This window comes from Gambusia affinis, linkage group LG12 (assembly GCF_019740435.1).
Source record: "Gambusia affinis linkage group LG12, SWU_Gaff_1.0, whole genome shotgun sequence".
Classification (NCBI taxonomy): domain Eukaryota; kingdom Metazoa; phylum Chordata; class Actinopteri; order Cyprinodontiformes; family Poeciliidae; genus Gambusia; species Gambusia affinis.
In genome coordinates, this window is record NC_057879.1 from 15,454,295 (window position 1) to 15,477,881 (window position 23,587).

Here is a 23,587-nt window from a genome sequence, read left to right on the forward strand (position 1 = left end):
TATATATATATATATATATATATATATATATATATATATATATATATATATATATATAATACCACCAATAACCTGTCTCTCCACAACCTGGAAGCTCATGTCAGGCATCATAGCGGCTAAGATAAGCAAACACATGGATCAATACATGAGCACGACACAGAAGGGCATCGGGTAAATAGCAGAGGAGCCAAACACCAACTCCTTGTAGACCACACAGTTGCCAGAGACTGCAAAACCCGACACACCAACCTGTGCACGGCTTGGATTGATTACACGAAGCCTATGACTCAATGCCACACACTTGGATCATCGAATGCTTAGAGATGTACAACATCAACAGGACCTTGAGAGCCTTCATTGCAAACTCAATGCGGATGTGGAAGACCACCCTTGAAGCCAACTGCAAGCCACTTGCACAAGTATCCATCAAATGTGGCATATACCAAGGAGATGAGATTGTTTCTAGGCCTGAACCCCTCAGCCAAATCATCAACAAGACTGGCTACGGATACCGACTCAAGAATGGAGCCAACATCAGCCACCTCCTCTACATGGATGACATCAAGCTGTACGCCAAAGAGCGAGACATAGACTCACTGATCCACACCACCAGGATATACAGCACGGACATTGGGATGTCATTCGACTAGAGAAGTGTGGTCGGATGGTTACAAAGAGAGGGAAGGTCATCCGCACAGAAGGGATCTCACTCCCAGAAGGAACAATAGCAGACATAGAGGAAGGTTACAAATACCTGGGAATATCACAAGCAAATGGCAACCTTGATGAGATCACAAGAAAAGAGCCACAACCAAATACCTCAACGAATAAGACAAGTCCTGAGAAGCCAGCTCAATGGCAAGAACAAGATCCGTGCAATAAACAGCTATGCCCTACCAGTAATCAGATACCCTGCAGGAATAATTAGCTGGCCAAAGGAGGAGATACAGGCCACAGATGTTAAGACCCGGAAACTACTAACAATGCATGGAGGGTTCCACCCCAAATCCAGCACCCTGAGACTCTACACGAACCGCAAAGAAGGAGGCAGAGGACTAGTGAGTGTGAGAACCACTATCCAAGACGAGACATCCAAGATCCATAGATACATCAGGGACAAAGCCTCAACAGACAATGTGCTCAGTGAATGTCTCAAACAATGGGGAACAGAAGCTGAGGTGCCGGAGGAACCATCATGGGAGGACAAGCCCCTGCATGGGATGTACCACCGCAACAACCAAGTGGCTGACATCAGAAAATCCTACCAATGGCTGGAAAAAGCTGGACTGAAGGACAGCAGAGGCCCTCATCATGGCGCCCAGGAACAGGCCCTAAACACCAGAGCAATTGAGGCCCAGATCTACCACACCAGACAAGACCCAAGGTGTAGGTTGTGCAAGGAGGCCCCTGAGACAGTCCAACACATAACAGCAGGGTGCAAGATACTGGCAGGGAAAGAATACATGGAACGACACAACCAAGTGGCAGGCATAGTGTACAGAAACATCTGTGCAGAATATGGACTGGAACCCCCAAGATCAAAGTGGGAAACACCCCCGAAGGTAGTGGAGAATGACCGAGCTAAGATCCTGTGGGACTTCCAGAACCAGACAGACAAAATGGTGAGGGCACCAACCAGACATAGTCGTGGTGGATAAACAACAGAGGAAAGCCGGTGTGGTGGAGGTGGCAATACCAAGCGACTGCTACATCAGGACAAAGGAGCATGAGAAACTATAGAAATACCAGGGCCTAAGGGAGGAACTGGAGAGGGCCTGGAAGGTGAAGACCACAGTGGTGCCTGTGGTCATCGGGACCCCGGGCAGTCACCCCAAACTGGAACAGTGGCTACAACAGATCCCAGGAACAACATCAGACATCTCAGTCCAGAAATGTGCAGTCCTAGGCACAGCCAAGATACTGCGCAGAACCCTCAAGCTCCCAGGCCTCTGGTAGAGGACCCGAGCTAAGAGGAAGAAGAATCACCACCCGCGGTGGGTGAGAAGGGAATTTTTTTTTTTTTTTATATATATATATATATATATAAAAGATCAAAGATGTTTTTATTTTTTTTCCTTTCTTCTTGACATCATAAAAATTGTGTGCTACTTTCCCTTCAGCAGTACAAATAAATAAGATCGTGTTTGGAGTAACTATTAGGAACTAGTTTTTTGAAATGTTGGCTCACACTGACTCTGCATGCATATATGACCCGCCTTTTACTGTCTTCTTGTGTCTCTCACACCCTTTCACTTTTCAGCCTGTTTAAATACTCCCACTAGGACTTGTATGCAGACTTCTTGTGACCTCAAGAATGTTGAACTTCGGAAGACAGCCTCTTGCCTCTCTCTTCACTCTGGTTAAAGATTACCAAAAGTTTCAGCCATTAATTGTTGTTGAGCAGATTATTTCATGGCAGAAAAATAAACCTTTGAAAATGTTTATGTGTAAAAGGCCAGGAGACAGTGTTAAGGCAACAGAGACAATTGTTTAGAGTCAAAAATTGCTTTGTGGATTTGAAGTGAAGCAATACAATCAACACATTCTAAAATACAAAAGCTACTTTTATGCCTTTGAGTTATAAAAGGCCTAACTGAGAGAAATGAAAATATCTTTTTTTTTTTTTTTTTAAATGCACTTTATTGTTGCGCTTGTTTCTCTATAATAGTTGCCCAAACTTTATGCAATGTGTCTTTAATTTAATAAAGTAAATTATGCAGTGGGGCAATAACCAGAGACAGACCAATTAACATGACCAATTAACATGCTTAATCTCTGACACAAGTAGGTCAGAGATGAGAATCATATAATTTTTCCTAGGTAGGTCAATATATCTTCAGCTGAAGACATCCTTTTTCAAAAGTTATTTTCCTTGAGATCTTTTAGTTTTATTCTGATTTTATTTATCATTATTATTTCATTTGCATGCTTGTCTTTCCAATTGCTTTTATTTGTATTTTTATTTTTTCTTATTGCCATCTCCTGGATAACATCACCAGCTGTTGGCAAGCGCTGCAATATAAAGATAAAGATAAGACAAAGGCTTAACCGTGTTCATACGCTGAGTTTATCATATTATTTTAGACTAAAGCTTTCCTTGTCCAAGAATTATTAGAAAATCTCCATGCACACTCAAGTTCTTGTGAGTTGGTCCATGTCAGAGATGCACCAACTGCAGATTAATCTATCATTATATTTGTACACTTTTCTTTATTGCCCTTTTTTCCCACAAATTTTTCCACATCCTCTTTTTCATCCATTTAGAATCCTATTCTATTAGTAAGATGAGTCTTAACATCTGCAGCTTGCTGTTGGAATGATATCTCTGACCTCTTGGACAGAACTCTACTGCAGCAGCACAATTTAGTTTCCTCCATAACACTTTCAGATAAAAGTTACCAAGAAAATTTTATAATATTGTGATCTCACGTGAAATGTTACAGTAACCGTCATTTATTTATTCATCCATCCATCCATCCTTCCATTTTCTGTTCACCCTTGTCCCTAATGGGGTCGGGAGGGTTGCTGGTGCCTATCTCCAGCTACGTTCCGGGCGAGAAGTGGGGTACACCCTGGACAGGTCACCAGTTTGTCGCAGAGCAGACAGGATTAACAACCATTCACACACACTCACACCTAGGGAGAATTTTGAGAAACCTGACAGTCATGTTTTTGGACTGTGGGAGGAAGCCGGAGAACCCAGAGAGAACCCACACATGCACAGGGAGAACATACAAACTCCATGATCCCAGGCCAGGAATCAAACCCAGGACCTTCTTTCTGAAAAGCAACAGTGCTACCAACTGCACCACTGTGCAGCCTTTATTTATTTATTTATTTATTTACCATGCAATTTTGTCTCTGGGTTTAGATTGATTATTGCATAATGATCTTATTACTTTATTTTCTGTTCGATTCAAATTAGAACAAAAGTCAAAGAACTTTCAACACACTAACAAAATTTGAAATCAAATGAATCAGAAAAACACTGGAAATACGTATCAACTAGTAAAATCCTGATGGATCAATTTACATGAATTTCCCATTTTCCCCATGTTGAATGTTAAAGCTTCCTCAACAGTGGACGGCAAACAGAGCCACTCTATTTGCCGTAACCAATTTATCTTCTTCCAAAAAAAAGATATTTGTTACGACGGGTTTATGACAAAGAAAATGTAATTTTAATTGAGTTTCTTTTTTCTTTGTTAACATAGCGATATAAATTATAGAAGAAAGAGAACTAAATAATTATGTCTATGCAACTGACATATAGGAGTAAGATAGTCTATTCTTGTTTAAGTGATTAAAAACAAATTGTGAAACGTCAGATATGCAGCTTGTTATTTCCTACGCAGCTTTCATCACTAAAGAAATGTGTTTATTTTTTGATAGGTCAAGGAGGAGTTGTCACATAAAATATTTTAACTTGCGAATACAAAAACCTTCCCAAACATACCAGAGTCGTTTCGTAAACTCAGCAAGGTGTGGTTTCACTCCAAAAAGCTGTTCGCTTCCGTCTATTCACAGAACACCATTATCTGCGCAACAGGAGACGGGGCGGATAAAAGCGCACGGGTTGTCCGCTCTCCGGACAACAAAAGCCGAAACAACCGGGGAAATTAACTAAATACACCTTATCACGACAGAAAAAAAACCTAACTACGAGCAACATGAATGTCTATGGCTCTGAGCCTAATCTGGCCAGTGTAGGACAGAGGAGTAACTCCCGACAGAACATATTCGTCGGCGGAAACGGCTACCAGACAGAGTTCCAGCAAATGGAGCCTGGATACCAAACCTACACCAGCAGGTCCTCGATGCACGGCGGCGGCAGCCGCAGCATGAAAATCGTCTCTACCTCCGGTGGCATTGGAGGTGGAGTACAGGGGTAAGTGCTCACATGTTGTATGACTATATGCTAAAAGGAAGAAAGTGAAAGGAATACTTTCTTAACATTTTCACATAATGTTTTAGGGGTGTTAAATATTGTCCGTTTACAAAGAACAGTATAGTTTATTTATTTATATAAGCCCTAAAGCCAAAACAAGCTCAAGTCCTAGTTATACGGCAACTATAATAATGTTCATTAAATAGGCGCACAAACTTTCATGTTTGGATTATTATTGTATTTATAATTATTTATGTAGCTGATCATCTCGACAGATGAAGATAACTGCTGAATCTTAGTTTTATCATTCTTGATCTGTTTCACAATATGAAAACAAAAGTAACCTTTAGCACACAGAATAATGTCAGCTTAATTATGGCAACAAAAAAAACCGCCCATAAAATTAAAGTTTATATTTATTCTTTTGTATGGTTACAGATAATTATTTGTTTATTGGGAACCTCTGGTGACCTTTGTGTATGGATTAAAATTGAAAGTTTGTCACAGTACAGTACAGAAACTACTCCATTATAACTTTTGTTGCTAAGCTTTTTACTTTAAGAATTTTTTACCAAATGCTTTTGCTTTCTTTCAAGGTAAAAAAAAAAAAGTTTCATAACTTATTTACTATGATAACTATGTATATCTTCTAGCTTTCTGTTTTTGTTTTTCGTGTAGCTTTTGGTTTCCTTCCTCAACCTTTTGCCTAATGACTGTAATGGATTAAAATCCAAGTTTGTCAAAGAGGAACAGAAATTTTATTACAACTTTGTGGTTATCCTATCCTACTTTGAAACCTTTTCACTCACAACTTTCTTTGATTCAAGCTTTAAAAATAATGAAATTGAACAACCTGTTATCTATATTTACAACATCTGTCTCATAACTGCTTTAATAATACTGTTTTAATCATAAGTCTATTTTGTTCTTCCCATGGTCAGCATGCAAGGCATGCAGCAAACAGCCAGTTTCCTGTCAAACCAATGTTTTGAATTGTTGGAGAAAGCAAATAAGATCATCGACTTTGTAAGTATAATATATCAATCTCTAAATAACTAAAATATTAAAGCAATGTATTTGTCAAAGTTCTTGTTTCAACAAGGTTCAAATAGAAGATGTTTATAATGAGGTATTGGTATTAGAAATAACCAGCATTATAGGAGTACAAACTTGCAGCGCAACAGACTTTCTATGGTTTCCTTTCAGGGAGCCTCACCAGCTGAAGCAGAGATTTACCTGCTGAAGGCTGCAGAAAATATTGAGAAGCTGAAGGTCTATGGCCGAGAGATGCAAGAAATGCGTATACCATCTGATATTCTAAAAACGTAAGACCAGAATGTAATCTTTGTGTTGTGTGGTTGACTTCTGAGATCTTTTTTATCCTTATCTGACTATTTCTTTATGTCTCCATAGTGTTGAATATTTACAACAACAGCATTCTATGGTCAGACACAGACTCGGTGGGTATGGGACTATGAAAAGTCACAAAGTCAGTGTGAGCAGTGGTGGCAGTGTGGGCAGTGATGGCGGGCGATTCTTCAGTGACGCCATTGGCTGGATAACACAGCAGAAGGTGAGTTCTGTTACGTGTGAAAATGCTGCAGTTTATTTTTACACATTTGTTTCTCATTTCTAAAGTAATCATAAAAACATTACTCTTTATTGTGTTTCTTGGAACTAGACATGTAAAACATCTTGAGAAATAAGTGTAGGAATTATTAACTTCTATGTCCAGGATATGCAGATGAAAAGCCAGTGAACTAGTCTGTACAGTTTTTTCTCTGCTGTGGAATTCAGAAGAGTGGATAAACTTCCCCTAACATTTATCCTACCCTACTGTAACTGGAACCATCTGAACTCAGTGCCAAAACCTGATCTGTGAGTGAAAGAGGCTTAGAGAATTGGTGGAGGTTTGAAACAAAGGAGTACCTGGAGGGGAAAAAAAAGAGAAAGAGAGAGTTTGCTTTTGCATGAAGCTCACAGGGTTTTTTTAAAGGCAATGCAGCAGTGAAAAAAAAGGAGTCATTGAAGCAGGATAGAAAGTGGGAGTGAAGAAGTGCGATATGTTGCACTCTCCTCTGAGTCGGTTTGTATAGGGCAGCCCATTTGACCTGTAATATGTTCATGGGAAAACTCATTTCTGTTCATTTACTCGTCAACACTCCACCTTCCCACAAACACACCCTGTCATTCTGTCACCACTTACAGCCTCACCCTTCGGAATCTTACCACATGCGTTCCTGCCATTACCACATGTCTAACTTTTTTCTTTTTTTTTTTTCATTCCCCAGCCTGTATTCCTTAAGTTTAGAGCAGATAGATAACTTTTAGTTTGCACTGTTGGTTGTCAGTGTTGTATTTCAAAGGATAATTTTGCCAATATTTCAAAGTGGCATATTACCTTTGTTGCTGCAGGTTTGGTTTGTCCTGTGTAGCATTGGGCAAGTATTTACAAGGGAAAAAAGGGAGTGGTGAGCAAACAAAAGCCCTGACAGAGAAGGGTGAAAAAAAATGCAGAGTGCAGAACAGGGACGGGCTGAGGTTATGTGCTGGCTGAGCTCCTATCGAAGTTCAGGACTGCAGACAAGGAGGGCATAGTTGGAATAGTTTCCTGCTTAACAAAAACCTAATGATTATTTGCTGACACCTAGAGGGCAAAAAGGAAAAAGACAAAGAAAGCATTTGGGTCCAGCAATTTAATATTACATCGAGTTTTGCTGATGGGTTTGTTATGAAGGTATAAGCAGTTAATGTCTTACCTGTAACCGTTCTGATGTTTTTTATTCAGTGTAAATCAAAATCTAAAACAAGCACAGTCTAAAAAAAACCATTATAGCAGATTAGACTTGTTAAACTTTAAACCATCTTCATGTTTCATTGACTGGAGTTTTCAACAGACGCTCATGATTATTGCACCAAAACTGTTGCATTTGAACATTCCAGATGAAAAACAAGCCAAAAGATTTCATTTTAGCTTAAATAAATTGCAGCTTGTTGCTTTTCTTTTATGCAGTATATACTGCATAATTTATGCAATGAATTATGCATAATTCAATATGCAATGAATTAGAAATCCATTGCATATCTCTGACTAGATATGCTTTACATGTTTTGTTGTCAACGAGTGTTTAACACAGAAGAGTATTAGTAGCACACTGTCTTTTATACTCTAATATACTGCGTAAATAATTGTAGGATTCTGTGTTAAAAGCCTTAAATGCAAACTTGATCAGTTCTGTTCATGAAATGGCATTTGCATTAATGACCTTTCTGAAACTAACTAAACAAATCTGCGTTGGACTCCAGGACCTACTAATCTCAATTTAGACTTACTGAACTGAATACAATTACCAGAGACACCAAAATCAAGAATCTACTGAAAATACAAACTTAATGCCGAAGTTGAGGAAAAAAAATAACATTCAATGTATTATGACCATTACATATTAAATGCTTCAAAGGATTTGAACAAGCAATAGCTGAAATATCTTTTCAAGAGATTACCTCGAATCTATTAATGATCTATACTATTCAATTAGCAGATATCATTTGAAAATACCCAAACACAAATTTTACTCACCTCAAAGATGTCCAAAAATATGAAAAGCAATAGCTAAAGTACTAATGGTGGTATTGTCCTTTTCAATTTGATAGCGCATGATTGAGACAGCACCATTTGGAGAAGACACCAGCACCATAGAAAACCAAATAGTAGCCCACAGCAAAGTCCACAACTCTATCCAAACAAATCTAGAAGTAAGGCGTGCCAAAGACGATCTGGTAAGTTTTTTTGTTTTGTTTTTTTTAATGGATTTTCTTTTTCTTTCGCATAGGCATGGGTTGGTGCTAGATTTTTCAAGTATGATTACCTTGAGTGAAAATACAATGGCTTTATATATATACTTTTTAAACTCTCCAAATATCTAGAACCAGTCCATGTATGTTCTGTTTGTGGCTAAAACCTGAGCAAAATTGTGAACTACTTTCCAGATGACAATGGGCAATAAGAACCACCTCAACATCCTGGAGCAAGAAATGGATGCCCTCCAGGTAGAGAAGAACCCTTTAAGCACAAATAGTGTTTTGTCAAATGTATCATTTTTTTTCCTCCTTGTTGCATTTTTAATTCTATCCCTAAACGCGCCATGTATTTGTCGTAGAAAATGTCCAGCAATCGCCTCAGCCAACTCCGTGACCTTCAGAACATCATCGAGGAAGTCTCTCGAGCCATCATGTGGGTTAATGGAAGAGAGGAGGAGGAGCTAATGTTTGACTGGGGAGATAAAAACATCGACCAGTACATACCCAGGAAGCAGGAGAGCTACTCTGTGAGAATCTCAGACTGAATATTTTTTTATTGTTATTTTTATTGATATCTGTTGTAAATTTATTTGCATTGTTTAAGGTGGGACTGTTTTGGACTTTATCTTTCTGTTTATACAACAGAAACTGATGAGTGACTTAGAGGAGAAGGAGAAGGAGCTAAACAAGTTGAAGATTAAATCTGGTGCCCTCTTGAACAACAACCACCCAGCCAAAGATAAGATTGAGGTAACGGTTGTTGGCATTTGGAGTGTATTTTGATCCTTTTTAAAAAAAAAAAAAAAATACGTTTGAATGAATGACTTGGCACCCTACAGGCCTACGTGGATACCCTACAGACACAGTGGAGCTGGCTTCTCCAGATCACAAAGTGCATCCAAGTTCATCTTAAGGAAAATTCTGCCTACAGCCAAGTATGACTTTAAAGTTTCTGTTTGTTATGTGGAAATAGTACTTTGTTCGTTTTCTTTTAAACAAACCTTTTTTTTTGTTTCTCCAGTTTTTCAAGGAGGCCAATGAAACGTATGCAAAGCTTCAGAAGCAACATGACACCATCAAGAGCAAATTCATATGTGACAAGAATACCAGTGTGGAGAACCTTATCGAACTCCTGAAAAATCTGGAGGTATCTTTGTTCTCCATTAATTGTACTTTCTCTGTGCATTGGACAAAGCAAAAAATGTGCCTGGCTCTTAAACTTGTTCGGAAAGCTTTTGTCCTTTTATCTTTTCAGTCTGGCTGCATTTATTTAGTATAGTTTTGAGCAAAATTTGATTTCACAAAGTTACTGTAAAAATAATCTAAGCTTAAAATTTTTAATTTTCAATACAGAGAGAGAAAGAGCGGATAATGGAGAATAAGAGGCAGGTCCAGAGTCTGGTCAACAAGTCGCAGTCCATTGTCAGGCTGAAGCCTCGAAATCCTGAGGAGAAAAGCACCAGCCCCATCATGGTTCAGGCCTTATGTGACTTTAAGCAAGACCAGGTTGGACATATGATTTCTTCAGCTCTATAATTTGCATAACCATACACAAAGTGTAACAAAGGTATAGTGAATATAGTAAAGCGCGTTCTTTTTATTATTTTATTTTATCTTATGTTTTCAGAAAAGTATTTTGAAAGACAACCAGGGCATCCTGAAAGACAACTCTCAGCGCAGCAAGTGGCATGTAACAGGACCTGGAGGTCTTGACATGTGGATTCCCTCTGTGTGCCTGCTCATCCCTCCTCCAAATCCTCTCAGCATTGGAATTGCGAAAAAGTAAGAAACTACACACCTATGAGAAAGAACGTGAATCACATTTGGTGGTTAGGCTTGTTAAAATCTGTGCTGTGTTGTACATAACAATGGTTCACAGTCTTTTGTTTCCAGAGAATCTCTCCTCCTTCATTGATTTAAAACTTACAGCCTCCTTCCCACTTTCGAGGTTACATGCACACTCATACTTGTTCACATGTGCCTGCATGACCACTTTAAAGAAACCTCTCAATTAATTATTTCTACACTGATAAACTAATCCAGATATTATATGTGATGTGACTTTGGTTAACTGCAAATGTGCAGACATAACCTGGTGGGTGGGTCTGTCAGTTAGCCCTCTCTCACCACAGAGCAAATGAGGATAGGTTGATTTTTAGAACTTTGCCGAGGAAGATAAGATCAGTGGATAAGATGGGCTTCACATGTAAGCATAGGTTGGTCATCAACCTCCTAAAATGAAGGAAATCAGGGTTGATTTATCATCTGGCAAATTTATCAGTGCACTCTAATTACAATGTAGTTATATTTATTATTTTATATACTTTAATTCAATGTATACACTGGGAATAAGCCAATGATTTGTTTAAAAGCAGAATTTGCAGCACTTAGCGATAATGCACTTATCATTGTCCTTTGATTATTATTTATTAAATTATTTTATCAGTGTCTGTGGTATTACAGTGGGCATAACATTAGTGATATTACATGTCAGGAATGACTGTATGTCCTTTTACCAGAAATGAGCAGTACTATGAAGCCATCATGAGCATTTGGAATCAGCTCTTCATCAACATCAAGAGTCTTATCTCCTGGCAGTACTGTATCAGAGACGTCAACTATATCAACTCCCTCACCATCAGCATGGTAAGACATTAAGATAGAAACATTTTAAACTGGGTGAACACACATTTGGTGAAAGTGAATTTTAAACTCCATTTAATGCTTTTGTTTTTTCTGAATCACTCTTAAGTTCTTACACCCATCCTAACCTTCCGCTCTCTCTTTTAGCTGTCGAAGATGCGTGCCGACGAATACCGCGAGTTGATCAAAAATATGGAGATCCATTTCCAAGAGTTCATGCGTAACAGCCAGGGTTCTGAAATGTTTGGGGAAGAAGATAGGAAAACCATGCAGGGCCACTTTAACAAGGCTCAAGAGCACTACGATACCATGATTATCCAGCTGCCCAATTACAGTAAGGAGGCATTCTGTTGACTTTGATACTAACCTTGATTTACATTTAATAATTTTTTCACAGCTGCGCTTAAAAATATAGGAATAGTGATTTCAGATGAACATTAGTAATATGTTGTGTTGCTACTTCCATTACATAAATATTAATTATTAATTATATTAGTAATCATGGATTATGTGAAACTGTGATCTTTTTTAATAAACGGTATAGTTAAAGAAAAGTTTACGGACTTGTTCTGTCTTCTCTGCTTTTCCAAAATAACAACTGGGATACAAACTTAACAATTATACTTCTGTTTTGCTGCATTATTACTTAGTTAGAAATGATGAAAATCTCAGTTTTTCTAGTTTTAATTTGCATCTTTTTTACTTTGCATTAAAGGGGAAGAAGAGGTAACGACTGAAAAAATTGAAGTCCAACAGCAACTAATGCAAGTCCCTGTTAAACAGCCGACCAAAACCAACACTGTCATCAGCCTGTCGTTGCTTAGCAATCTGCAAGAAATCCGTCGCAGGCTTGAAATGGCTGAATCTGACCTCACTGACCATCTCCATGTTCCACTTGGAGAAAACAGCGTGCATGAGTGCTCAGTGTACATTCAGAAGATACACGTATGTTGCCCTTTATTTATATTGCAAATAACTTGACTGCAGATGTACAGAACTGATCAGAAGAAATTTGATAGCTAGTTTCACGATTAAAACATGTTGTATTTACTAATTTTAAGTAAATGTCATCATATACTGATTTCCAGGGCGTGACCCAAGATCTGGATTCAATTTACAATGATTATCTGCACCTAAGAGAAATGATTACAAAGCAGCTAACTGGGCTCCCTGCAGACTCAGAGCAGGCCAAGTTCCTCCGTTCTGAACTGGAGATAGTCAACCACAAATTAGGAGAACTGCAGCATCTTCATAAAATCTACCTTGACAGGTGTAGTATTTTTTTGGCCAGCTGATCTGATCTGAAGCTAAAGTTAGGTTAATCTTCTTACGTTCTTTTTTAATGTATTGTGTCCACAACAGATTGAATGCTCTCAAGGACCTGCTACAAAAATTTCTCCAGGCTGAGGATTTTATTAAAGTTCACGAGATCCGCTTGATGGAGAAGGAGACCAGTTCCAATGACCCTCAAGAACTGGAAATCCACTGGAGTGCTCTACGGGTATGAGGCATCTGTTTTGATATGTAATTTATTTTCTCCTGGGAAGTTTTAAACCTTGCTTTGCTCTAAAAATGCTAGTTATTCAGATGGGTTAGATCTTTTATTTTATACTTTTGCACTCACCATAACAATGACACTGACTTAAAAGTTGTTTGTACTGGACTTTGTTTTACTGTTTGTCTTTCTTAATTATTTACTCTATGTATTTCAGATGAATATCTTAAAAAGTGTAGAATTTAGCATCTTTGATCCTGTTTTTTTATGCAAAACATGAGGCAGTAGTATATAGTAGTTTAGTATACAATATAAAATAGATAAAAATCTCAAAATTTTATGTCCTAACCATAAAAATATATTGTTCTATATTACGAGCAGTGTAACTCTACTATTGTTGGCAGTAGTTCTAGTACATCTGCTACTATTGTTAATACTATTACTAATACTAGTAGTAATAGTAGTAGTAGTAGTAGTAGTAGTATTTTTAGTAGTAGTACTCCTAATACTAAGAAGTTATAATTTGGGAGATTTTAAGTAATGCTTTTTTAAAGTATCAATAAATTTATTTTTATTTTCAGACGTTGCTGCATTATCAATTTTAAGCTGGAGGAAAAAACTCCTCAAAATCAAGTACATTCAATTATAATAAAAGGCTTTGGATAATTGCCAGGCATTTACCTCAAAAACCTCAAAAACATAAACATTTGTACTTTTCATTTTTAGTTGTAAAACCAAAGGATATGAATGACCTTGTTGTGTGAATTTCTATTAAAGAGCATGAAGAGTGAACTTGATCAACGACGGGATCTGATGACTTCCATGGAGTCTGACCTGGCCAAAGCACAGCACAGCAACAGCCAGATTTCTGATTCTTTCCACAAATGTGATGTGGATTTGTCCAAGTACTCCGAGCTTATGAACCAGCTGTCCAATCGCTGGCGCCAAATCCAAAAGCAGATTGATATCAGGTACAACAAGGCTGTCTGGTCACAATGATGCATTTGTTATTGCCGGTAACAGGACTGACTAAAGCATCCTTCCATCTCTTCCTCTTCCTGCCTTAGACTGTCAGATCTGGAAAAACAAAAGCAGCAGTTAACACAGTATCAGCAGGGAAGAAATTTGGTGGAGCAGTGGATAGACAATACCAGGAAACGGCAGGAGAGCCTTAAGACGGCCAACATCACTGACAGGCAGACTCTTACAGACCACATCAACCAACAAAAGGCATGCTTTTCCATGTTTACCAAAACCATTATAACAAATGTTTGTAGGTGGTTTTCCATTTGAGGGAGGTATGTTGGTTCAAGCTGAAGTCAATAAGGGTTACTTCAGACTAGCTGTAAATGAAACTGGTTATTTTATTTGATAAGACAGTATGCATTGTTTCTAGTGTGTGTATTATTTCCTGCTCAAACTGACTGAATAGCCTACTGTAATGTCAAAACTAACTAATACAAATGTCCAATTCTATGTAAGTATAAAAAAGCCAGAGAGACATATAACTCTGTTAGACTAAGAGCAATGTGTTTGATTCATTGATACAAGCTCAGGAGAATATCAGAATCGATTATATGATAAAGTAAAATTAGGTAAACACAACCTAGAAGCATGGTGAAGTGGAGTGACATAAATTTACTTTTGGGATCATCTTTGGATGAGAGCTTCCAAGCTCAAAATCAAATTGACTCTTAAATGTCTATCTGATTGTGATCAATTAGAAATGCAAATACCTGTGAGCAGAGCTGTGTTTTCTAGTGCAGCACATGTAGAAAGTGAAGTATAATTACAATTTAGGGAATTTACTATATGTAGTGGGGGGAATTGTTTAAATGCATCATATTGTTGCTCAAACATAAATTAAACACCACAAACCAGAAACAAAGATATCATATGCAACACTTGTGAAATTAAAGTGGACGTTTTTCCTTTTCTTGTTGTTTTGAATAGGCTCTTCACAATGAAATCAAAAGCAAGAAGGACAGACTGGATGATGTGCTGAGGAATGCGGACACCTGTGCTATGTCCATACAGGTAATTGGTTTGCTTCTTGAAATCTGTCTTGATAAAGAACAAAAAATAAAAATAAAAAAATGGTATAACTAACACTGGCTTTGGTGTTTTCAGAATTATGAGCTAGAGCTGGCTTCTTACAGCTCAGGAGTGGGAACTTTGCTTAATGTCCCAGTGAAGAGAACTTTGCTTCAGTCCCCTGCTTCTTCTGTCAGAAGAGAAGTAAGCAGCAACATTCTTTTAAAATAATCTCATAATTTTGGATATTCATATTTATTGTGTGATCAAATTTAATAAATATATTCATCTTATAGATTATTTAGAAGCATTTGTGCATTTTATAAAATGAGTGCATTCTAAATCACGATTTATTCACCAATTAAAAATGAAAATCCACACAAATGAAAATGATTGATTGGTTTTTACCAGTGATATTTATAATCTAATTACTGTTCCAAGGCAGGTGAACTTCAGACACATTACATCGAGCTGCTTACCCGCTCCAGCGATTATTACAAGTTCCTGGGTGACTTGGGAAAGAACATAGATGAACTGAAGGTTGGGATCAGATTTTCTTTGAACAACAATTATGCATTTTTTTTTCTATATATGTGATATACTGGCCAGAGAGACATTTACTTGATCAAATAAGTTAGAAGTAAATCTGACTAAATTTGTCTTGCTTAATCTGTCATCAGCTAAGGAACACCAGGATTGAGTTGCTGGAGGAGCAACTGAGGCGTCTACAGGATGAACTTGAAGATCAAAAACAAAGAAATGGTTCTTTGGAGGGTACCTTGGCCAACTTCAAGATGGAGCTCAGTCAGGCTAAAGATGAACTAATTTCAGTGCAAGAAGTGAAGAGAACCACAGTAATGCAGGTTAACGCTGCCAAAGAGAGCCTTGATAGCACACAAGGCCAGATGCAACTTTTAACTGAAGAACTAAGCCGCATTAAATATCAGCTTGAGGAGGAAAAGAGGAAAAGAAAGCTTGCAGAAGAGCGCTTCACAAGTCACCAACAAGAGTGTGATGCATCAACTCGTTCCAGGATGCAGGAACTGGATGCCATCAACTGGACAAAGATAAACCTAGAGAAGTCGGTAAAGGATAAAGAACATGAAATTGAGAGACTGAAGATGCAACTGGAGGAGGAAGAAAGGCGTCGTCAAAAAGTCGAGTCAGATATATCAAAGGTAAGAACACAGTGCACCCAGGAGATCAGTCAACTCAAACAGACATATGAGACAGAGATCCAAGTCAGCAAGACCACCATTCTGAAAGTGTCCCAGCAGAAAGATGAGAATGCATCACAGTTAAGGCTGCAAGTTGACCAGCTCACAGACGAGAAGAGAAATCTGGAAGAGGAGCTCAGGAGACAGAGACAGTCCATTGCTGTCATTGAAATGCATAAAAACAAGGCAGAGCAGGAATCCAGCCAGCAGATGGCCTCAGTGAATGAAGCGACAAGGATTCGCACTAATTTGGAGCTACAGCTGAGAACGCTCCAGGAGCAGAGAGATGAAGACAACCTGAAATTACAGGAATCCAACAGAAACAGTCAGGAAAAGTCCAGGCAAATCAGTGAGCTAGCATTTAGCCTGCAAGAAGAGGAGAAAAAGAGGAGAGCTCTGGAACAAGAGTGCAGTCAACTGAAGAAATCCACAGCAGAACTCAAGGCAAAGAATAGCGCTTACCTTGAGACAATTAACACACTTAAAGGGGCTGAGCAGGAAATCTACATCACCCGAGTGGAGTTGGAAAAGCAGACCAGTGAGAAAACCAAGGCAGAGCAGAGTTCTGCCAGGCTTCAGAGTCGTATCAGGGAACTTCAGTGCTCTCTGGATGGGGTGGAAGCTGAGCTGGACAAGCAAAAGAAGGCAACCCAAGAGGAGTTCACTCGTCGGAAGCGAATGGAGGCGGAATTAGAGAGGATGACACATACGTGCAGAGAGCATACCACTACAATCAACTCCCTGAAATCAGTTCAGATAGAGGTCACCAACACTGGGAGAAAGTATGAGCAAGATATCAAGGCTCTCCAAGAAAAACTGGACAGGAGTTTAAGGGATTGTAAAGTCACCAATGAAGAACTGACAGCGGTGACAAATGAACTCAAAATACTAAAACAAAAACTTCAGCAAGAGCAGGTGCGAGTTCATGAGCTCAACCAGCGCAATGAAAGCTTGTACAAAACCATAGAAGAGAAGAGCCGCCAGCTCAACGAATATACTACAGAGATTGAAAAGCTGAAGACTCTGACACAGAACCTTACCAAAGAGAGACTGAGGTTGGAGGAAGAGCTGAGGGCAGTACGACAAGTAAGAGATGAGCTGAAGATTAGCAAAGGGGCTATTGATGCAGAAAGTGCCACCCAGATCTCGGCTTTGAATGTCCAGCTTCAAACGAGCTCCAAGAGGACATCTGAGCTCCAGTTTCTCCTCAGTGACCTGACCAAGGAGAGAGAAAAGCTTAAAATGGAAATAGAAAAATTCCAAAAGCAGTCAATTGAGGTATTTTCGATAACACTGAAGGATAATATACTCATATCACAAACGTATTACTTCCTTCTTGCATGTTTTGTTCTGTGTACTTTACGACTTATCCTGATTTCAAAGTACCCTTATAGTATGTCACTATTTTTAGTTACTTCGTTGAGCACAATTTTCTCTTACTCACAGTTTTTTCCTCCTATCTGTACCTCTAAGTGAGCTTTTAAATAATTTCACAGACTGCTATTCACAGTTACTTTTGAAATTATTACAATCACACTATGAACTACAGTAGCATGTCTGGAAATGTGTGCAAGGTTTTCTGACTTATAGATTACACAGAACTGCATATGTTGTCTTTTGAACTGCATAAATGGGAATTAATTACATTATAATGCTTTTTCTCTTATCTTTTCACAGACCTCCAAGTTGGCACATGACTCCCAAAGCAAATATACTAGCCTAGTGCTGGAGAGGGACAGCTTGCTCTCCAAGCTTAAAATGCTGGAGCAGGACAAGAACCGTAATCAGAGATTAGAAGAGGAGCTTGGCCGCATCAAGTTCTCTCTGGAGACCGAGCTTCGCAACAAACAGCATTTGCAAGATGAAAGAGATTCTATCCATAAAGAATTAACCTCTATGAAGAGCCAGTATGAGTCCAGAGAATTCCAGATTAGACAGTGTGAGTCAGACAAGGGCAAGGCTGACCGAGAGAAGCTATCCCTCAACAATGAGATTGAGAGGCTGAGGAGGGAGATGCACACTTTGGAGGAAACATATAAGAGACGTCTCGTGATCTCAGAAAAGGAGGCATCTGAGCTGGCTTTGAAGAAAGATACCCTAGAGAGAGAAATTCTTAGACTGAAGAGACCAGCTATGTTTAATATTCAGACCCAGACAGATGAGAAAATCATGACAATTGATCCATCAAAGCTTGTATTTGATGGTGTGCACCGGAAAGTCACAGCCCACCAACTTTGTGACTGTGCCATAATCAGTAAAGCTACCTTGGAAATGCTGTTAAAGGGCAAAAAGACAGTGGAGGAAGTAGCTGTGGACATCCAGGTTAGTTTAAAGGGCACTGGCATTATATCCGGGATGAAGACAAGTTCACAGGGAAAAATCCCATTCACCGAAGCCAAACACAAGAAACTCCTCAGCCCAGAGAGTGCCATCATGCTGTTGGAAGCTCAAGCAGCAACAGGCTACATTGTGGACCCTGCATTTGATTATAAGATGTCTGTAGATACTGCCTGTTCAAGAGGGATTGTAGACACAGAAGATAGAGATGTTTTATTGAAAGCTGAAGCCGCCAGCACAGGGTTCAAGGATCCATACACCGGCAAGGTGCTGTCTGTGGGACAGGCTTGCAAAAAAGGTCATATTGACAAAGAAACTGCCATCCGGTTGCTCCAGGCCCAGGAGTCTGTTGGGGGCATAATAGACCCAGTGCTGAGTGTATATCTCCCAAAAGATCTGGCCTTGGATCGTAATCTCATAGATGATGATCTTTATAGGGCTTTGAATAAAAAGCCTGCCTCCTACCTGGACCCAGCAACAGAAGAGAAGATCACATATACTGACCTTAGAAGGAAGTGCACAATCGAACCAGGGTCTGGTTTGCTCCTGCTCCAAGGTCCAGAAAAATCCATGACAGTTAAGGGTATCCGTGGAAATGTCTCTGTCACAGAACTAGTTAAGTCTGAGCTGCTGAATGAAACTGATGTGCAAAAACTCAACCAGGGTAAACTCAGTGCAAAAGACATTGAAGACAAGCTAAAGTCATATCTTTGTGGCTCCACTTGTATTGCAGGTATCTATGATGAGGTCAATGACAGGATAATGCCTTTCTATCAGGCAATGAAGGAAGGACTGTTAATGAGAGGAACCACCCTAGAGCTTCTTGAAGCACAAGCTGCATCAGGCTTCATTGTTGATCCAGTTAACAATGTTTTCCTGACAGTTGAAGAAGCCACCAAAAGAGGCATTATAGGAAAGGAGTTTAAGTCTAAGCTCATGTCGGCAGAAAGGGCAGTAATTGGATACACAGACCCAGCAACAGGCAAGACAATCTCTCTCTTCCAGGCTATTGCAAAAGATCTTATTGAGAAAGGTCATGGGATCCGGCTGCTTGAGGCCCAAATTGCCAGTGGTGGAATTATTGACCCAGTTGAGAGCCACCGCATTGATGTTTCTGTTGCCTATAAAAGAGGATATTTTGATGAGGAAATGAATGAGATTTTAAGCTATGAAGGAGATGACACAAAAGGATTCTTTGACCCAAATACCAAGGAGAACCTGACATATCTTCAACTGAAGGAGAGATGCATCACAGATGAAAAAACAGGGCTAATACTTCTGCCCCTCAAAGACAAGAAAAAGGCTCAACAGTCAACAGAAAGTCGCACCAATGTGCTCCGTAAAAGGCGTGTTGTAATTGTTGACCCTGACACAGGGCTGGAGATGTCAGTCAGGGAGGCCTATCATAAGGAACTAATTGACTATGAAACGTTCCTGGACTTGTCAGAGCAAGAATGTGAGTGGGAAGAAATCACTATCACGGGATCAGACGGCTCAGCACGTTTGGTTATTGTGGATAGAAAAACTGGAACCCAGTATGACATTCAAGATTGCATAGACCGTAGTGTCATTGACCAAAAGATGTTAGATCAGTACCGTGCTGGAACACTAACCTTAACAGAGTTTGCTGACCAAATTACTAGCAAGACAAGCAGCACTGAGATGACTATTGCAGCCAGCAGTGTTGATGACATGGTCACATGCAGCAGCCCCACCCAAGCCACACCATCTTCCCCTACTGTTCGTAAACGCCTCAGCAGCATTTCAATTACAGTCTCTCCCCCAGGAATGTTTGATGACCAAAGTCCTGTTGCAGCCATATTTGACACAGAGACTTTAGAGAAAATAACTATTAATGAGGGGCTCAAAAGAGGCATCGTTGACACTCTTACAGCACAAAGACTGCTGGAAGCTCAGGCTTGCACTGGCGGGATCATCAACCCTGCAACCGGTGACCGTCTGTCACTTGAAGATGCCCTCCACCAGAGTATTATCGATGACACCATGGCTGCTAAACTAAAAGCTTCTCAGAAAGCCTACATCGGTTTTGAGGATGTGAAAACCAAACGAAAGCTGTCTGCAGCTGAGGCAGTGAAAGAGAACTGGCTCCCCTACGAGGCAGGCCAAAGGTTTTTGGAGTTTCAGTATTTGACGGGGGGTCTAATAGAACCACACACAGGGCGTCGTGTCAGCATTGAAGAAGTAATCCGGAAAGGCTGGCTAGATGGTAAAGGGGCACAGAAGTTGCAAGAAACTCGGAACCATCAGAAGAATTTGACTTGTCCAAAGACTAAGCTGAAGATCTCCTACAAAGAAGCCATGGACAGCTGCATGGTGGAAGAAAGCAATGGAATGAAAATGCTGCAAGCCTCTTCTGTGTCCACCAAAGGAATAAGCAGCCCTTACAATGTGTCCAACCCAGGGTCTCGCTCTGGTTCCAGGGCTGGATCTCGCACTGGCTCAAGGAGTGGATCTCGTAGAGGGAGTGTCGATTATTCCTCCAGTTACTCCTACAGTTTCTCCTCCAGCAGTACCGTCTACAGTTAAAATATTATCTCCTAATGCAAATAAAACAACTGCTTTATAATTTTTCTTTTTATGGTGTTTTTTAGTTAAATGTAGCTGGGTTTTGTTAAAAAAACTTAATAATTGTTTTTTCATTTGTTTATGATTTAAATGTTTGTGATTTTTCAATAGTTTTGGTTTTGATTTTAAATGCTGACTACTACTGATATCCTTGTGTTAAAAAATTGCCTTGGCTTTGTGGTAAAACAAATTTAATTTCATTTTTTTGTTATTTGGTTTAGGTTCCAGTTAACCTCAAGATTGCTTTTTTTTTTGTTGTTTTTGGGGTTAGTTTTTTATTACCGATTTATGGTTTTAGAGAATGATTTTATCTAGAGTTATTGATGTTTTGTTCAAATTGAAAAACTAACCATGTTAATTAACTATAAACTCTTGTTATCTAAATAGTTCTAATTTTTTACATTACAATACATTCTTACTTCTCTATTGGCACTACTAATGCTCTTTATAAATGATACAACACCTCTATGTTATTGGTTTATTGCAATATATATAAAAAAAATGTTTCGTTGATTTCGTTTTGTTTTTAATACCACAGTTAACACTCATAATCCCTTGGACCTACAACTGATTGTTTTGGGAATTTTTAAAATCAGAATTTATTGCAATTTCTTTCATGCATTTTATTTTTACTGCATATTCTTCTGTTGTTATTATAAAGGCTATCTGCAATATTTAGCATAATTTCAAATAAAATTGCCATTGAAAGTTCTAGTGCATATTTCTGCATCTTTTCACACTTCTTACATATATACACAACAAATCCAAACATCAATAGACAAACAGATTTTTTTTAAGTTTAATCTTCCATCTTTGAAGAATTATGTTTTAAATTAGGTCATAAGCAGAAATACTACCATCAGAAATACATATAAAAAAAACAACAACCTATGAATCAACTCACACAGTTAACAAAATCAAAAGTTTTTATTGCATTGCTGCAAATCATACTCCCAAATATCCAAATGCTGGTTCTATTTAGCTTGTGAATAAAACTAAATTTTTAACATTCAGTTTTACATCAGAAATACATAAGGTAGGCAAGTGTTTTGTTTGTTTGTTTCCACCATTCCTATTAAAGATAATTCGACAAGACTTAAAAGAACAGAGGATAAAAAATGGAATAGAAGCAAGAAAAAATGAAATAATGAAGCATGAGAGGAAAAACAAAAACAATAAAATGTAAATTTCAATCAAGCAAATAATTAAGAAATAGCCAATAAATTGATAAAATCATAATCTGTGAAGCACACACTAATGCTTCTAGTCTCGATTTAAAATAAACAACAGTGTGCAATTTCACAAAAATGTAAGATACACTTGTTTTACAAAAATATAAGGAACATTGGTTCATTTGAAATACCTTAATTACTGTATGTTGTGTACTGAGCATTAGCATCTTTTGAGAGTCAGATTTTCTTAAAGCTAGATGTCTTCACTCCACAGATATTGCAGAAAGTATTTTTTTAATTTACATTTTAATAAGTACCTTTCATACCAAATGCCTTGTTTTCTTCACATAATAATACAATTATCAATACATATTATGTGCCTGATGCACAAATATATCAGACACAGGCACAGATCTGTGTTTGCTAATAAGTCTTAATTGTCCCAACATGCTGAGTCTACTATGTCATTTAGAGGTCAAGAATATGTATGAATATATTTTCATGTTTTAAAGTACTGTTTAATAATACAACACATAAAAAAATAAACAAGACTTAAAGACAATTTCAAAAATAATACGACATTTATAAAAGGCATTTCACTAATATAACACACAAGTAAAAGAAATTGTGCATAAAAACAACATCTGATGCATATTCTTTGTCTCGTTAGAAAAACTTATTTTTCTTTGCTCAAAAACATAAACAGAAATAAAAACATGGTTATTTTACAGGGAAGCAAACAAATGTTGTATAGCAGGTAAAAAACATATTGAATAAATAACAGACTACCTTAAAATAGAATGTGTCATAATTCTTGATAAACGAGTAGTTTTTTGCGTGGTTAAACATTGGATTATAGTTTTTAGGGTCTCCTGTGGGGGATGGCTACTATAGGAGAGAAGTGATGGTGAGAACACAAATGAAGGGAGGCCTCAGAGAGGGGAGGTAAAGGAAAAAGGGGGCGGGAGTTAGAGAAAAGAGCCTTTGCGGCGCAGTGGGAGGAATATCCCCTTGCCAGAACTTGTGGCGGCTTCAGTGGCTACCTGTGCTGGAGGAAGTGAACCGAACAGAATCAGCAAGAGGAGCGGAGGTTCAGGAACCAAACAAGGACTTCCATTTTATCACCGACAAGGAACGAAAAAAGCCAAGGAGAGCTCCGGATTCATTTGAGCGAAAGTAAACCCAGCGAAGGGCTTCAGATCATCCCGAGATCACATTCCAGCAGAGGAAAATGAGTCTTTCACCCCGCACTAAGCTTGCATGACGGACTGAGGGCTCTTTGGACTTCAGTGCACTCATTCTCTGTCAGCAACGTTGACTAAAAAATCCAAATCCTGAGGGGGGCGGGGGAAGAACGCTTTTCCTTAAAAGGTAAGTCACATTTTAGGACTCGTTTTCTTGGCAGGGAGGGATT

General features: G+C 38.7%; 2 protein-coding genes across 4 annotated transcripts in view; both read left to right on the forward strand.

The window, feature by feature from the left end:
* The first annotated feature begins 4,518 nt into the window (after positions 1–4,518).
* Positions 4,519–21,713, forward strand: LOC122841228 (desmoplakin-like). Of its 3 annotated transcripts, none has more exons than XM_044134358.1 (24): positions 4,519–4,888; positions 5,830–5,914; positions 6,095–6,213; positions 6,302–6,461; positions 8,543–8,668; positions 8,879–8,938; positions 9,049–9,216; positions 9,335–9,439; positions 9,529–9,624; positions 9,711–9,836; positions 10,043–10,195; positions 10,317–10,471; positions 11,209–11,335; positions 11,480–11,666; positions 12,048–12,277; positions 12,421–12,602; positions 12,695–12,833; positions 13,605–13,798; positions 13,895–14,057; positions 14,781–14,864; positions 14,958–15,065; positions 15,303–15,401; positions 15,542–17,356; positions 17,756–21,713. In XM_044134358.1, the coding sequence occupies exons 1-24, from the start codon at positions 4,671–4,673 to the stop codon at positions 20,960–20,962; spliced, it is 8,106 nt and encodes a 2,701-aa protein (XP_043990293.1). In that variant the 5' UTR covers positions 4,519–4,670; the 3' UTR covers positions 20,963–21,713. The 3 variants fall into 3 exon arrangements, with proteins under 3 accessions (XP_043990293.1, XP_043990294.1, XP_043990295.1); XM_044134359.1 differs by having other exon boundaries at positions 5,839–5,914; XM_044134360.1 differs by having other exon boundaries at positions 4,520–4,888; positions 15,542–16,039.
* Positions 21,714–23,148: 1,435 nt separating this feature from the next.
* Positions 23,149–23,587, forward strand: part of LOC122841229 (tensin-3-like) — a 39,968-nt gene continuing 39,529 nt past the window's right edge. Inside the window, exon 1 of the mRNA XM_044134361.1 lies at positions 23,149–23,544. The gene's annotated coding sequence lies outside the window, so the exon portion shown is untranslated. The remainder of the gene's footprint in view (positions 23,545–23,587) is intronic.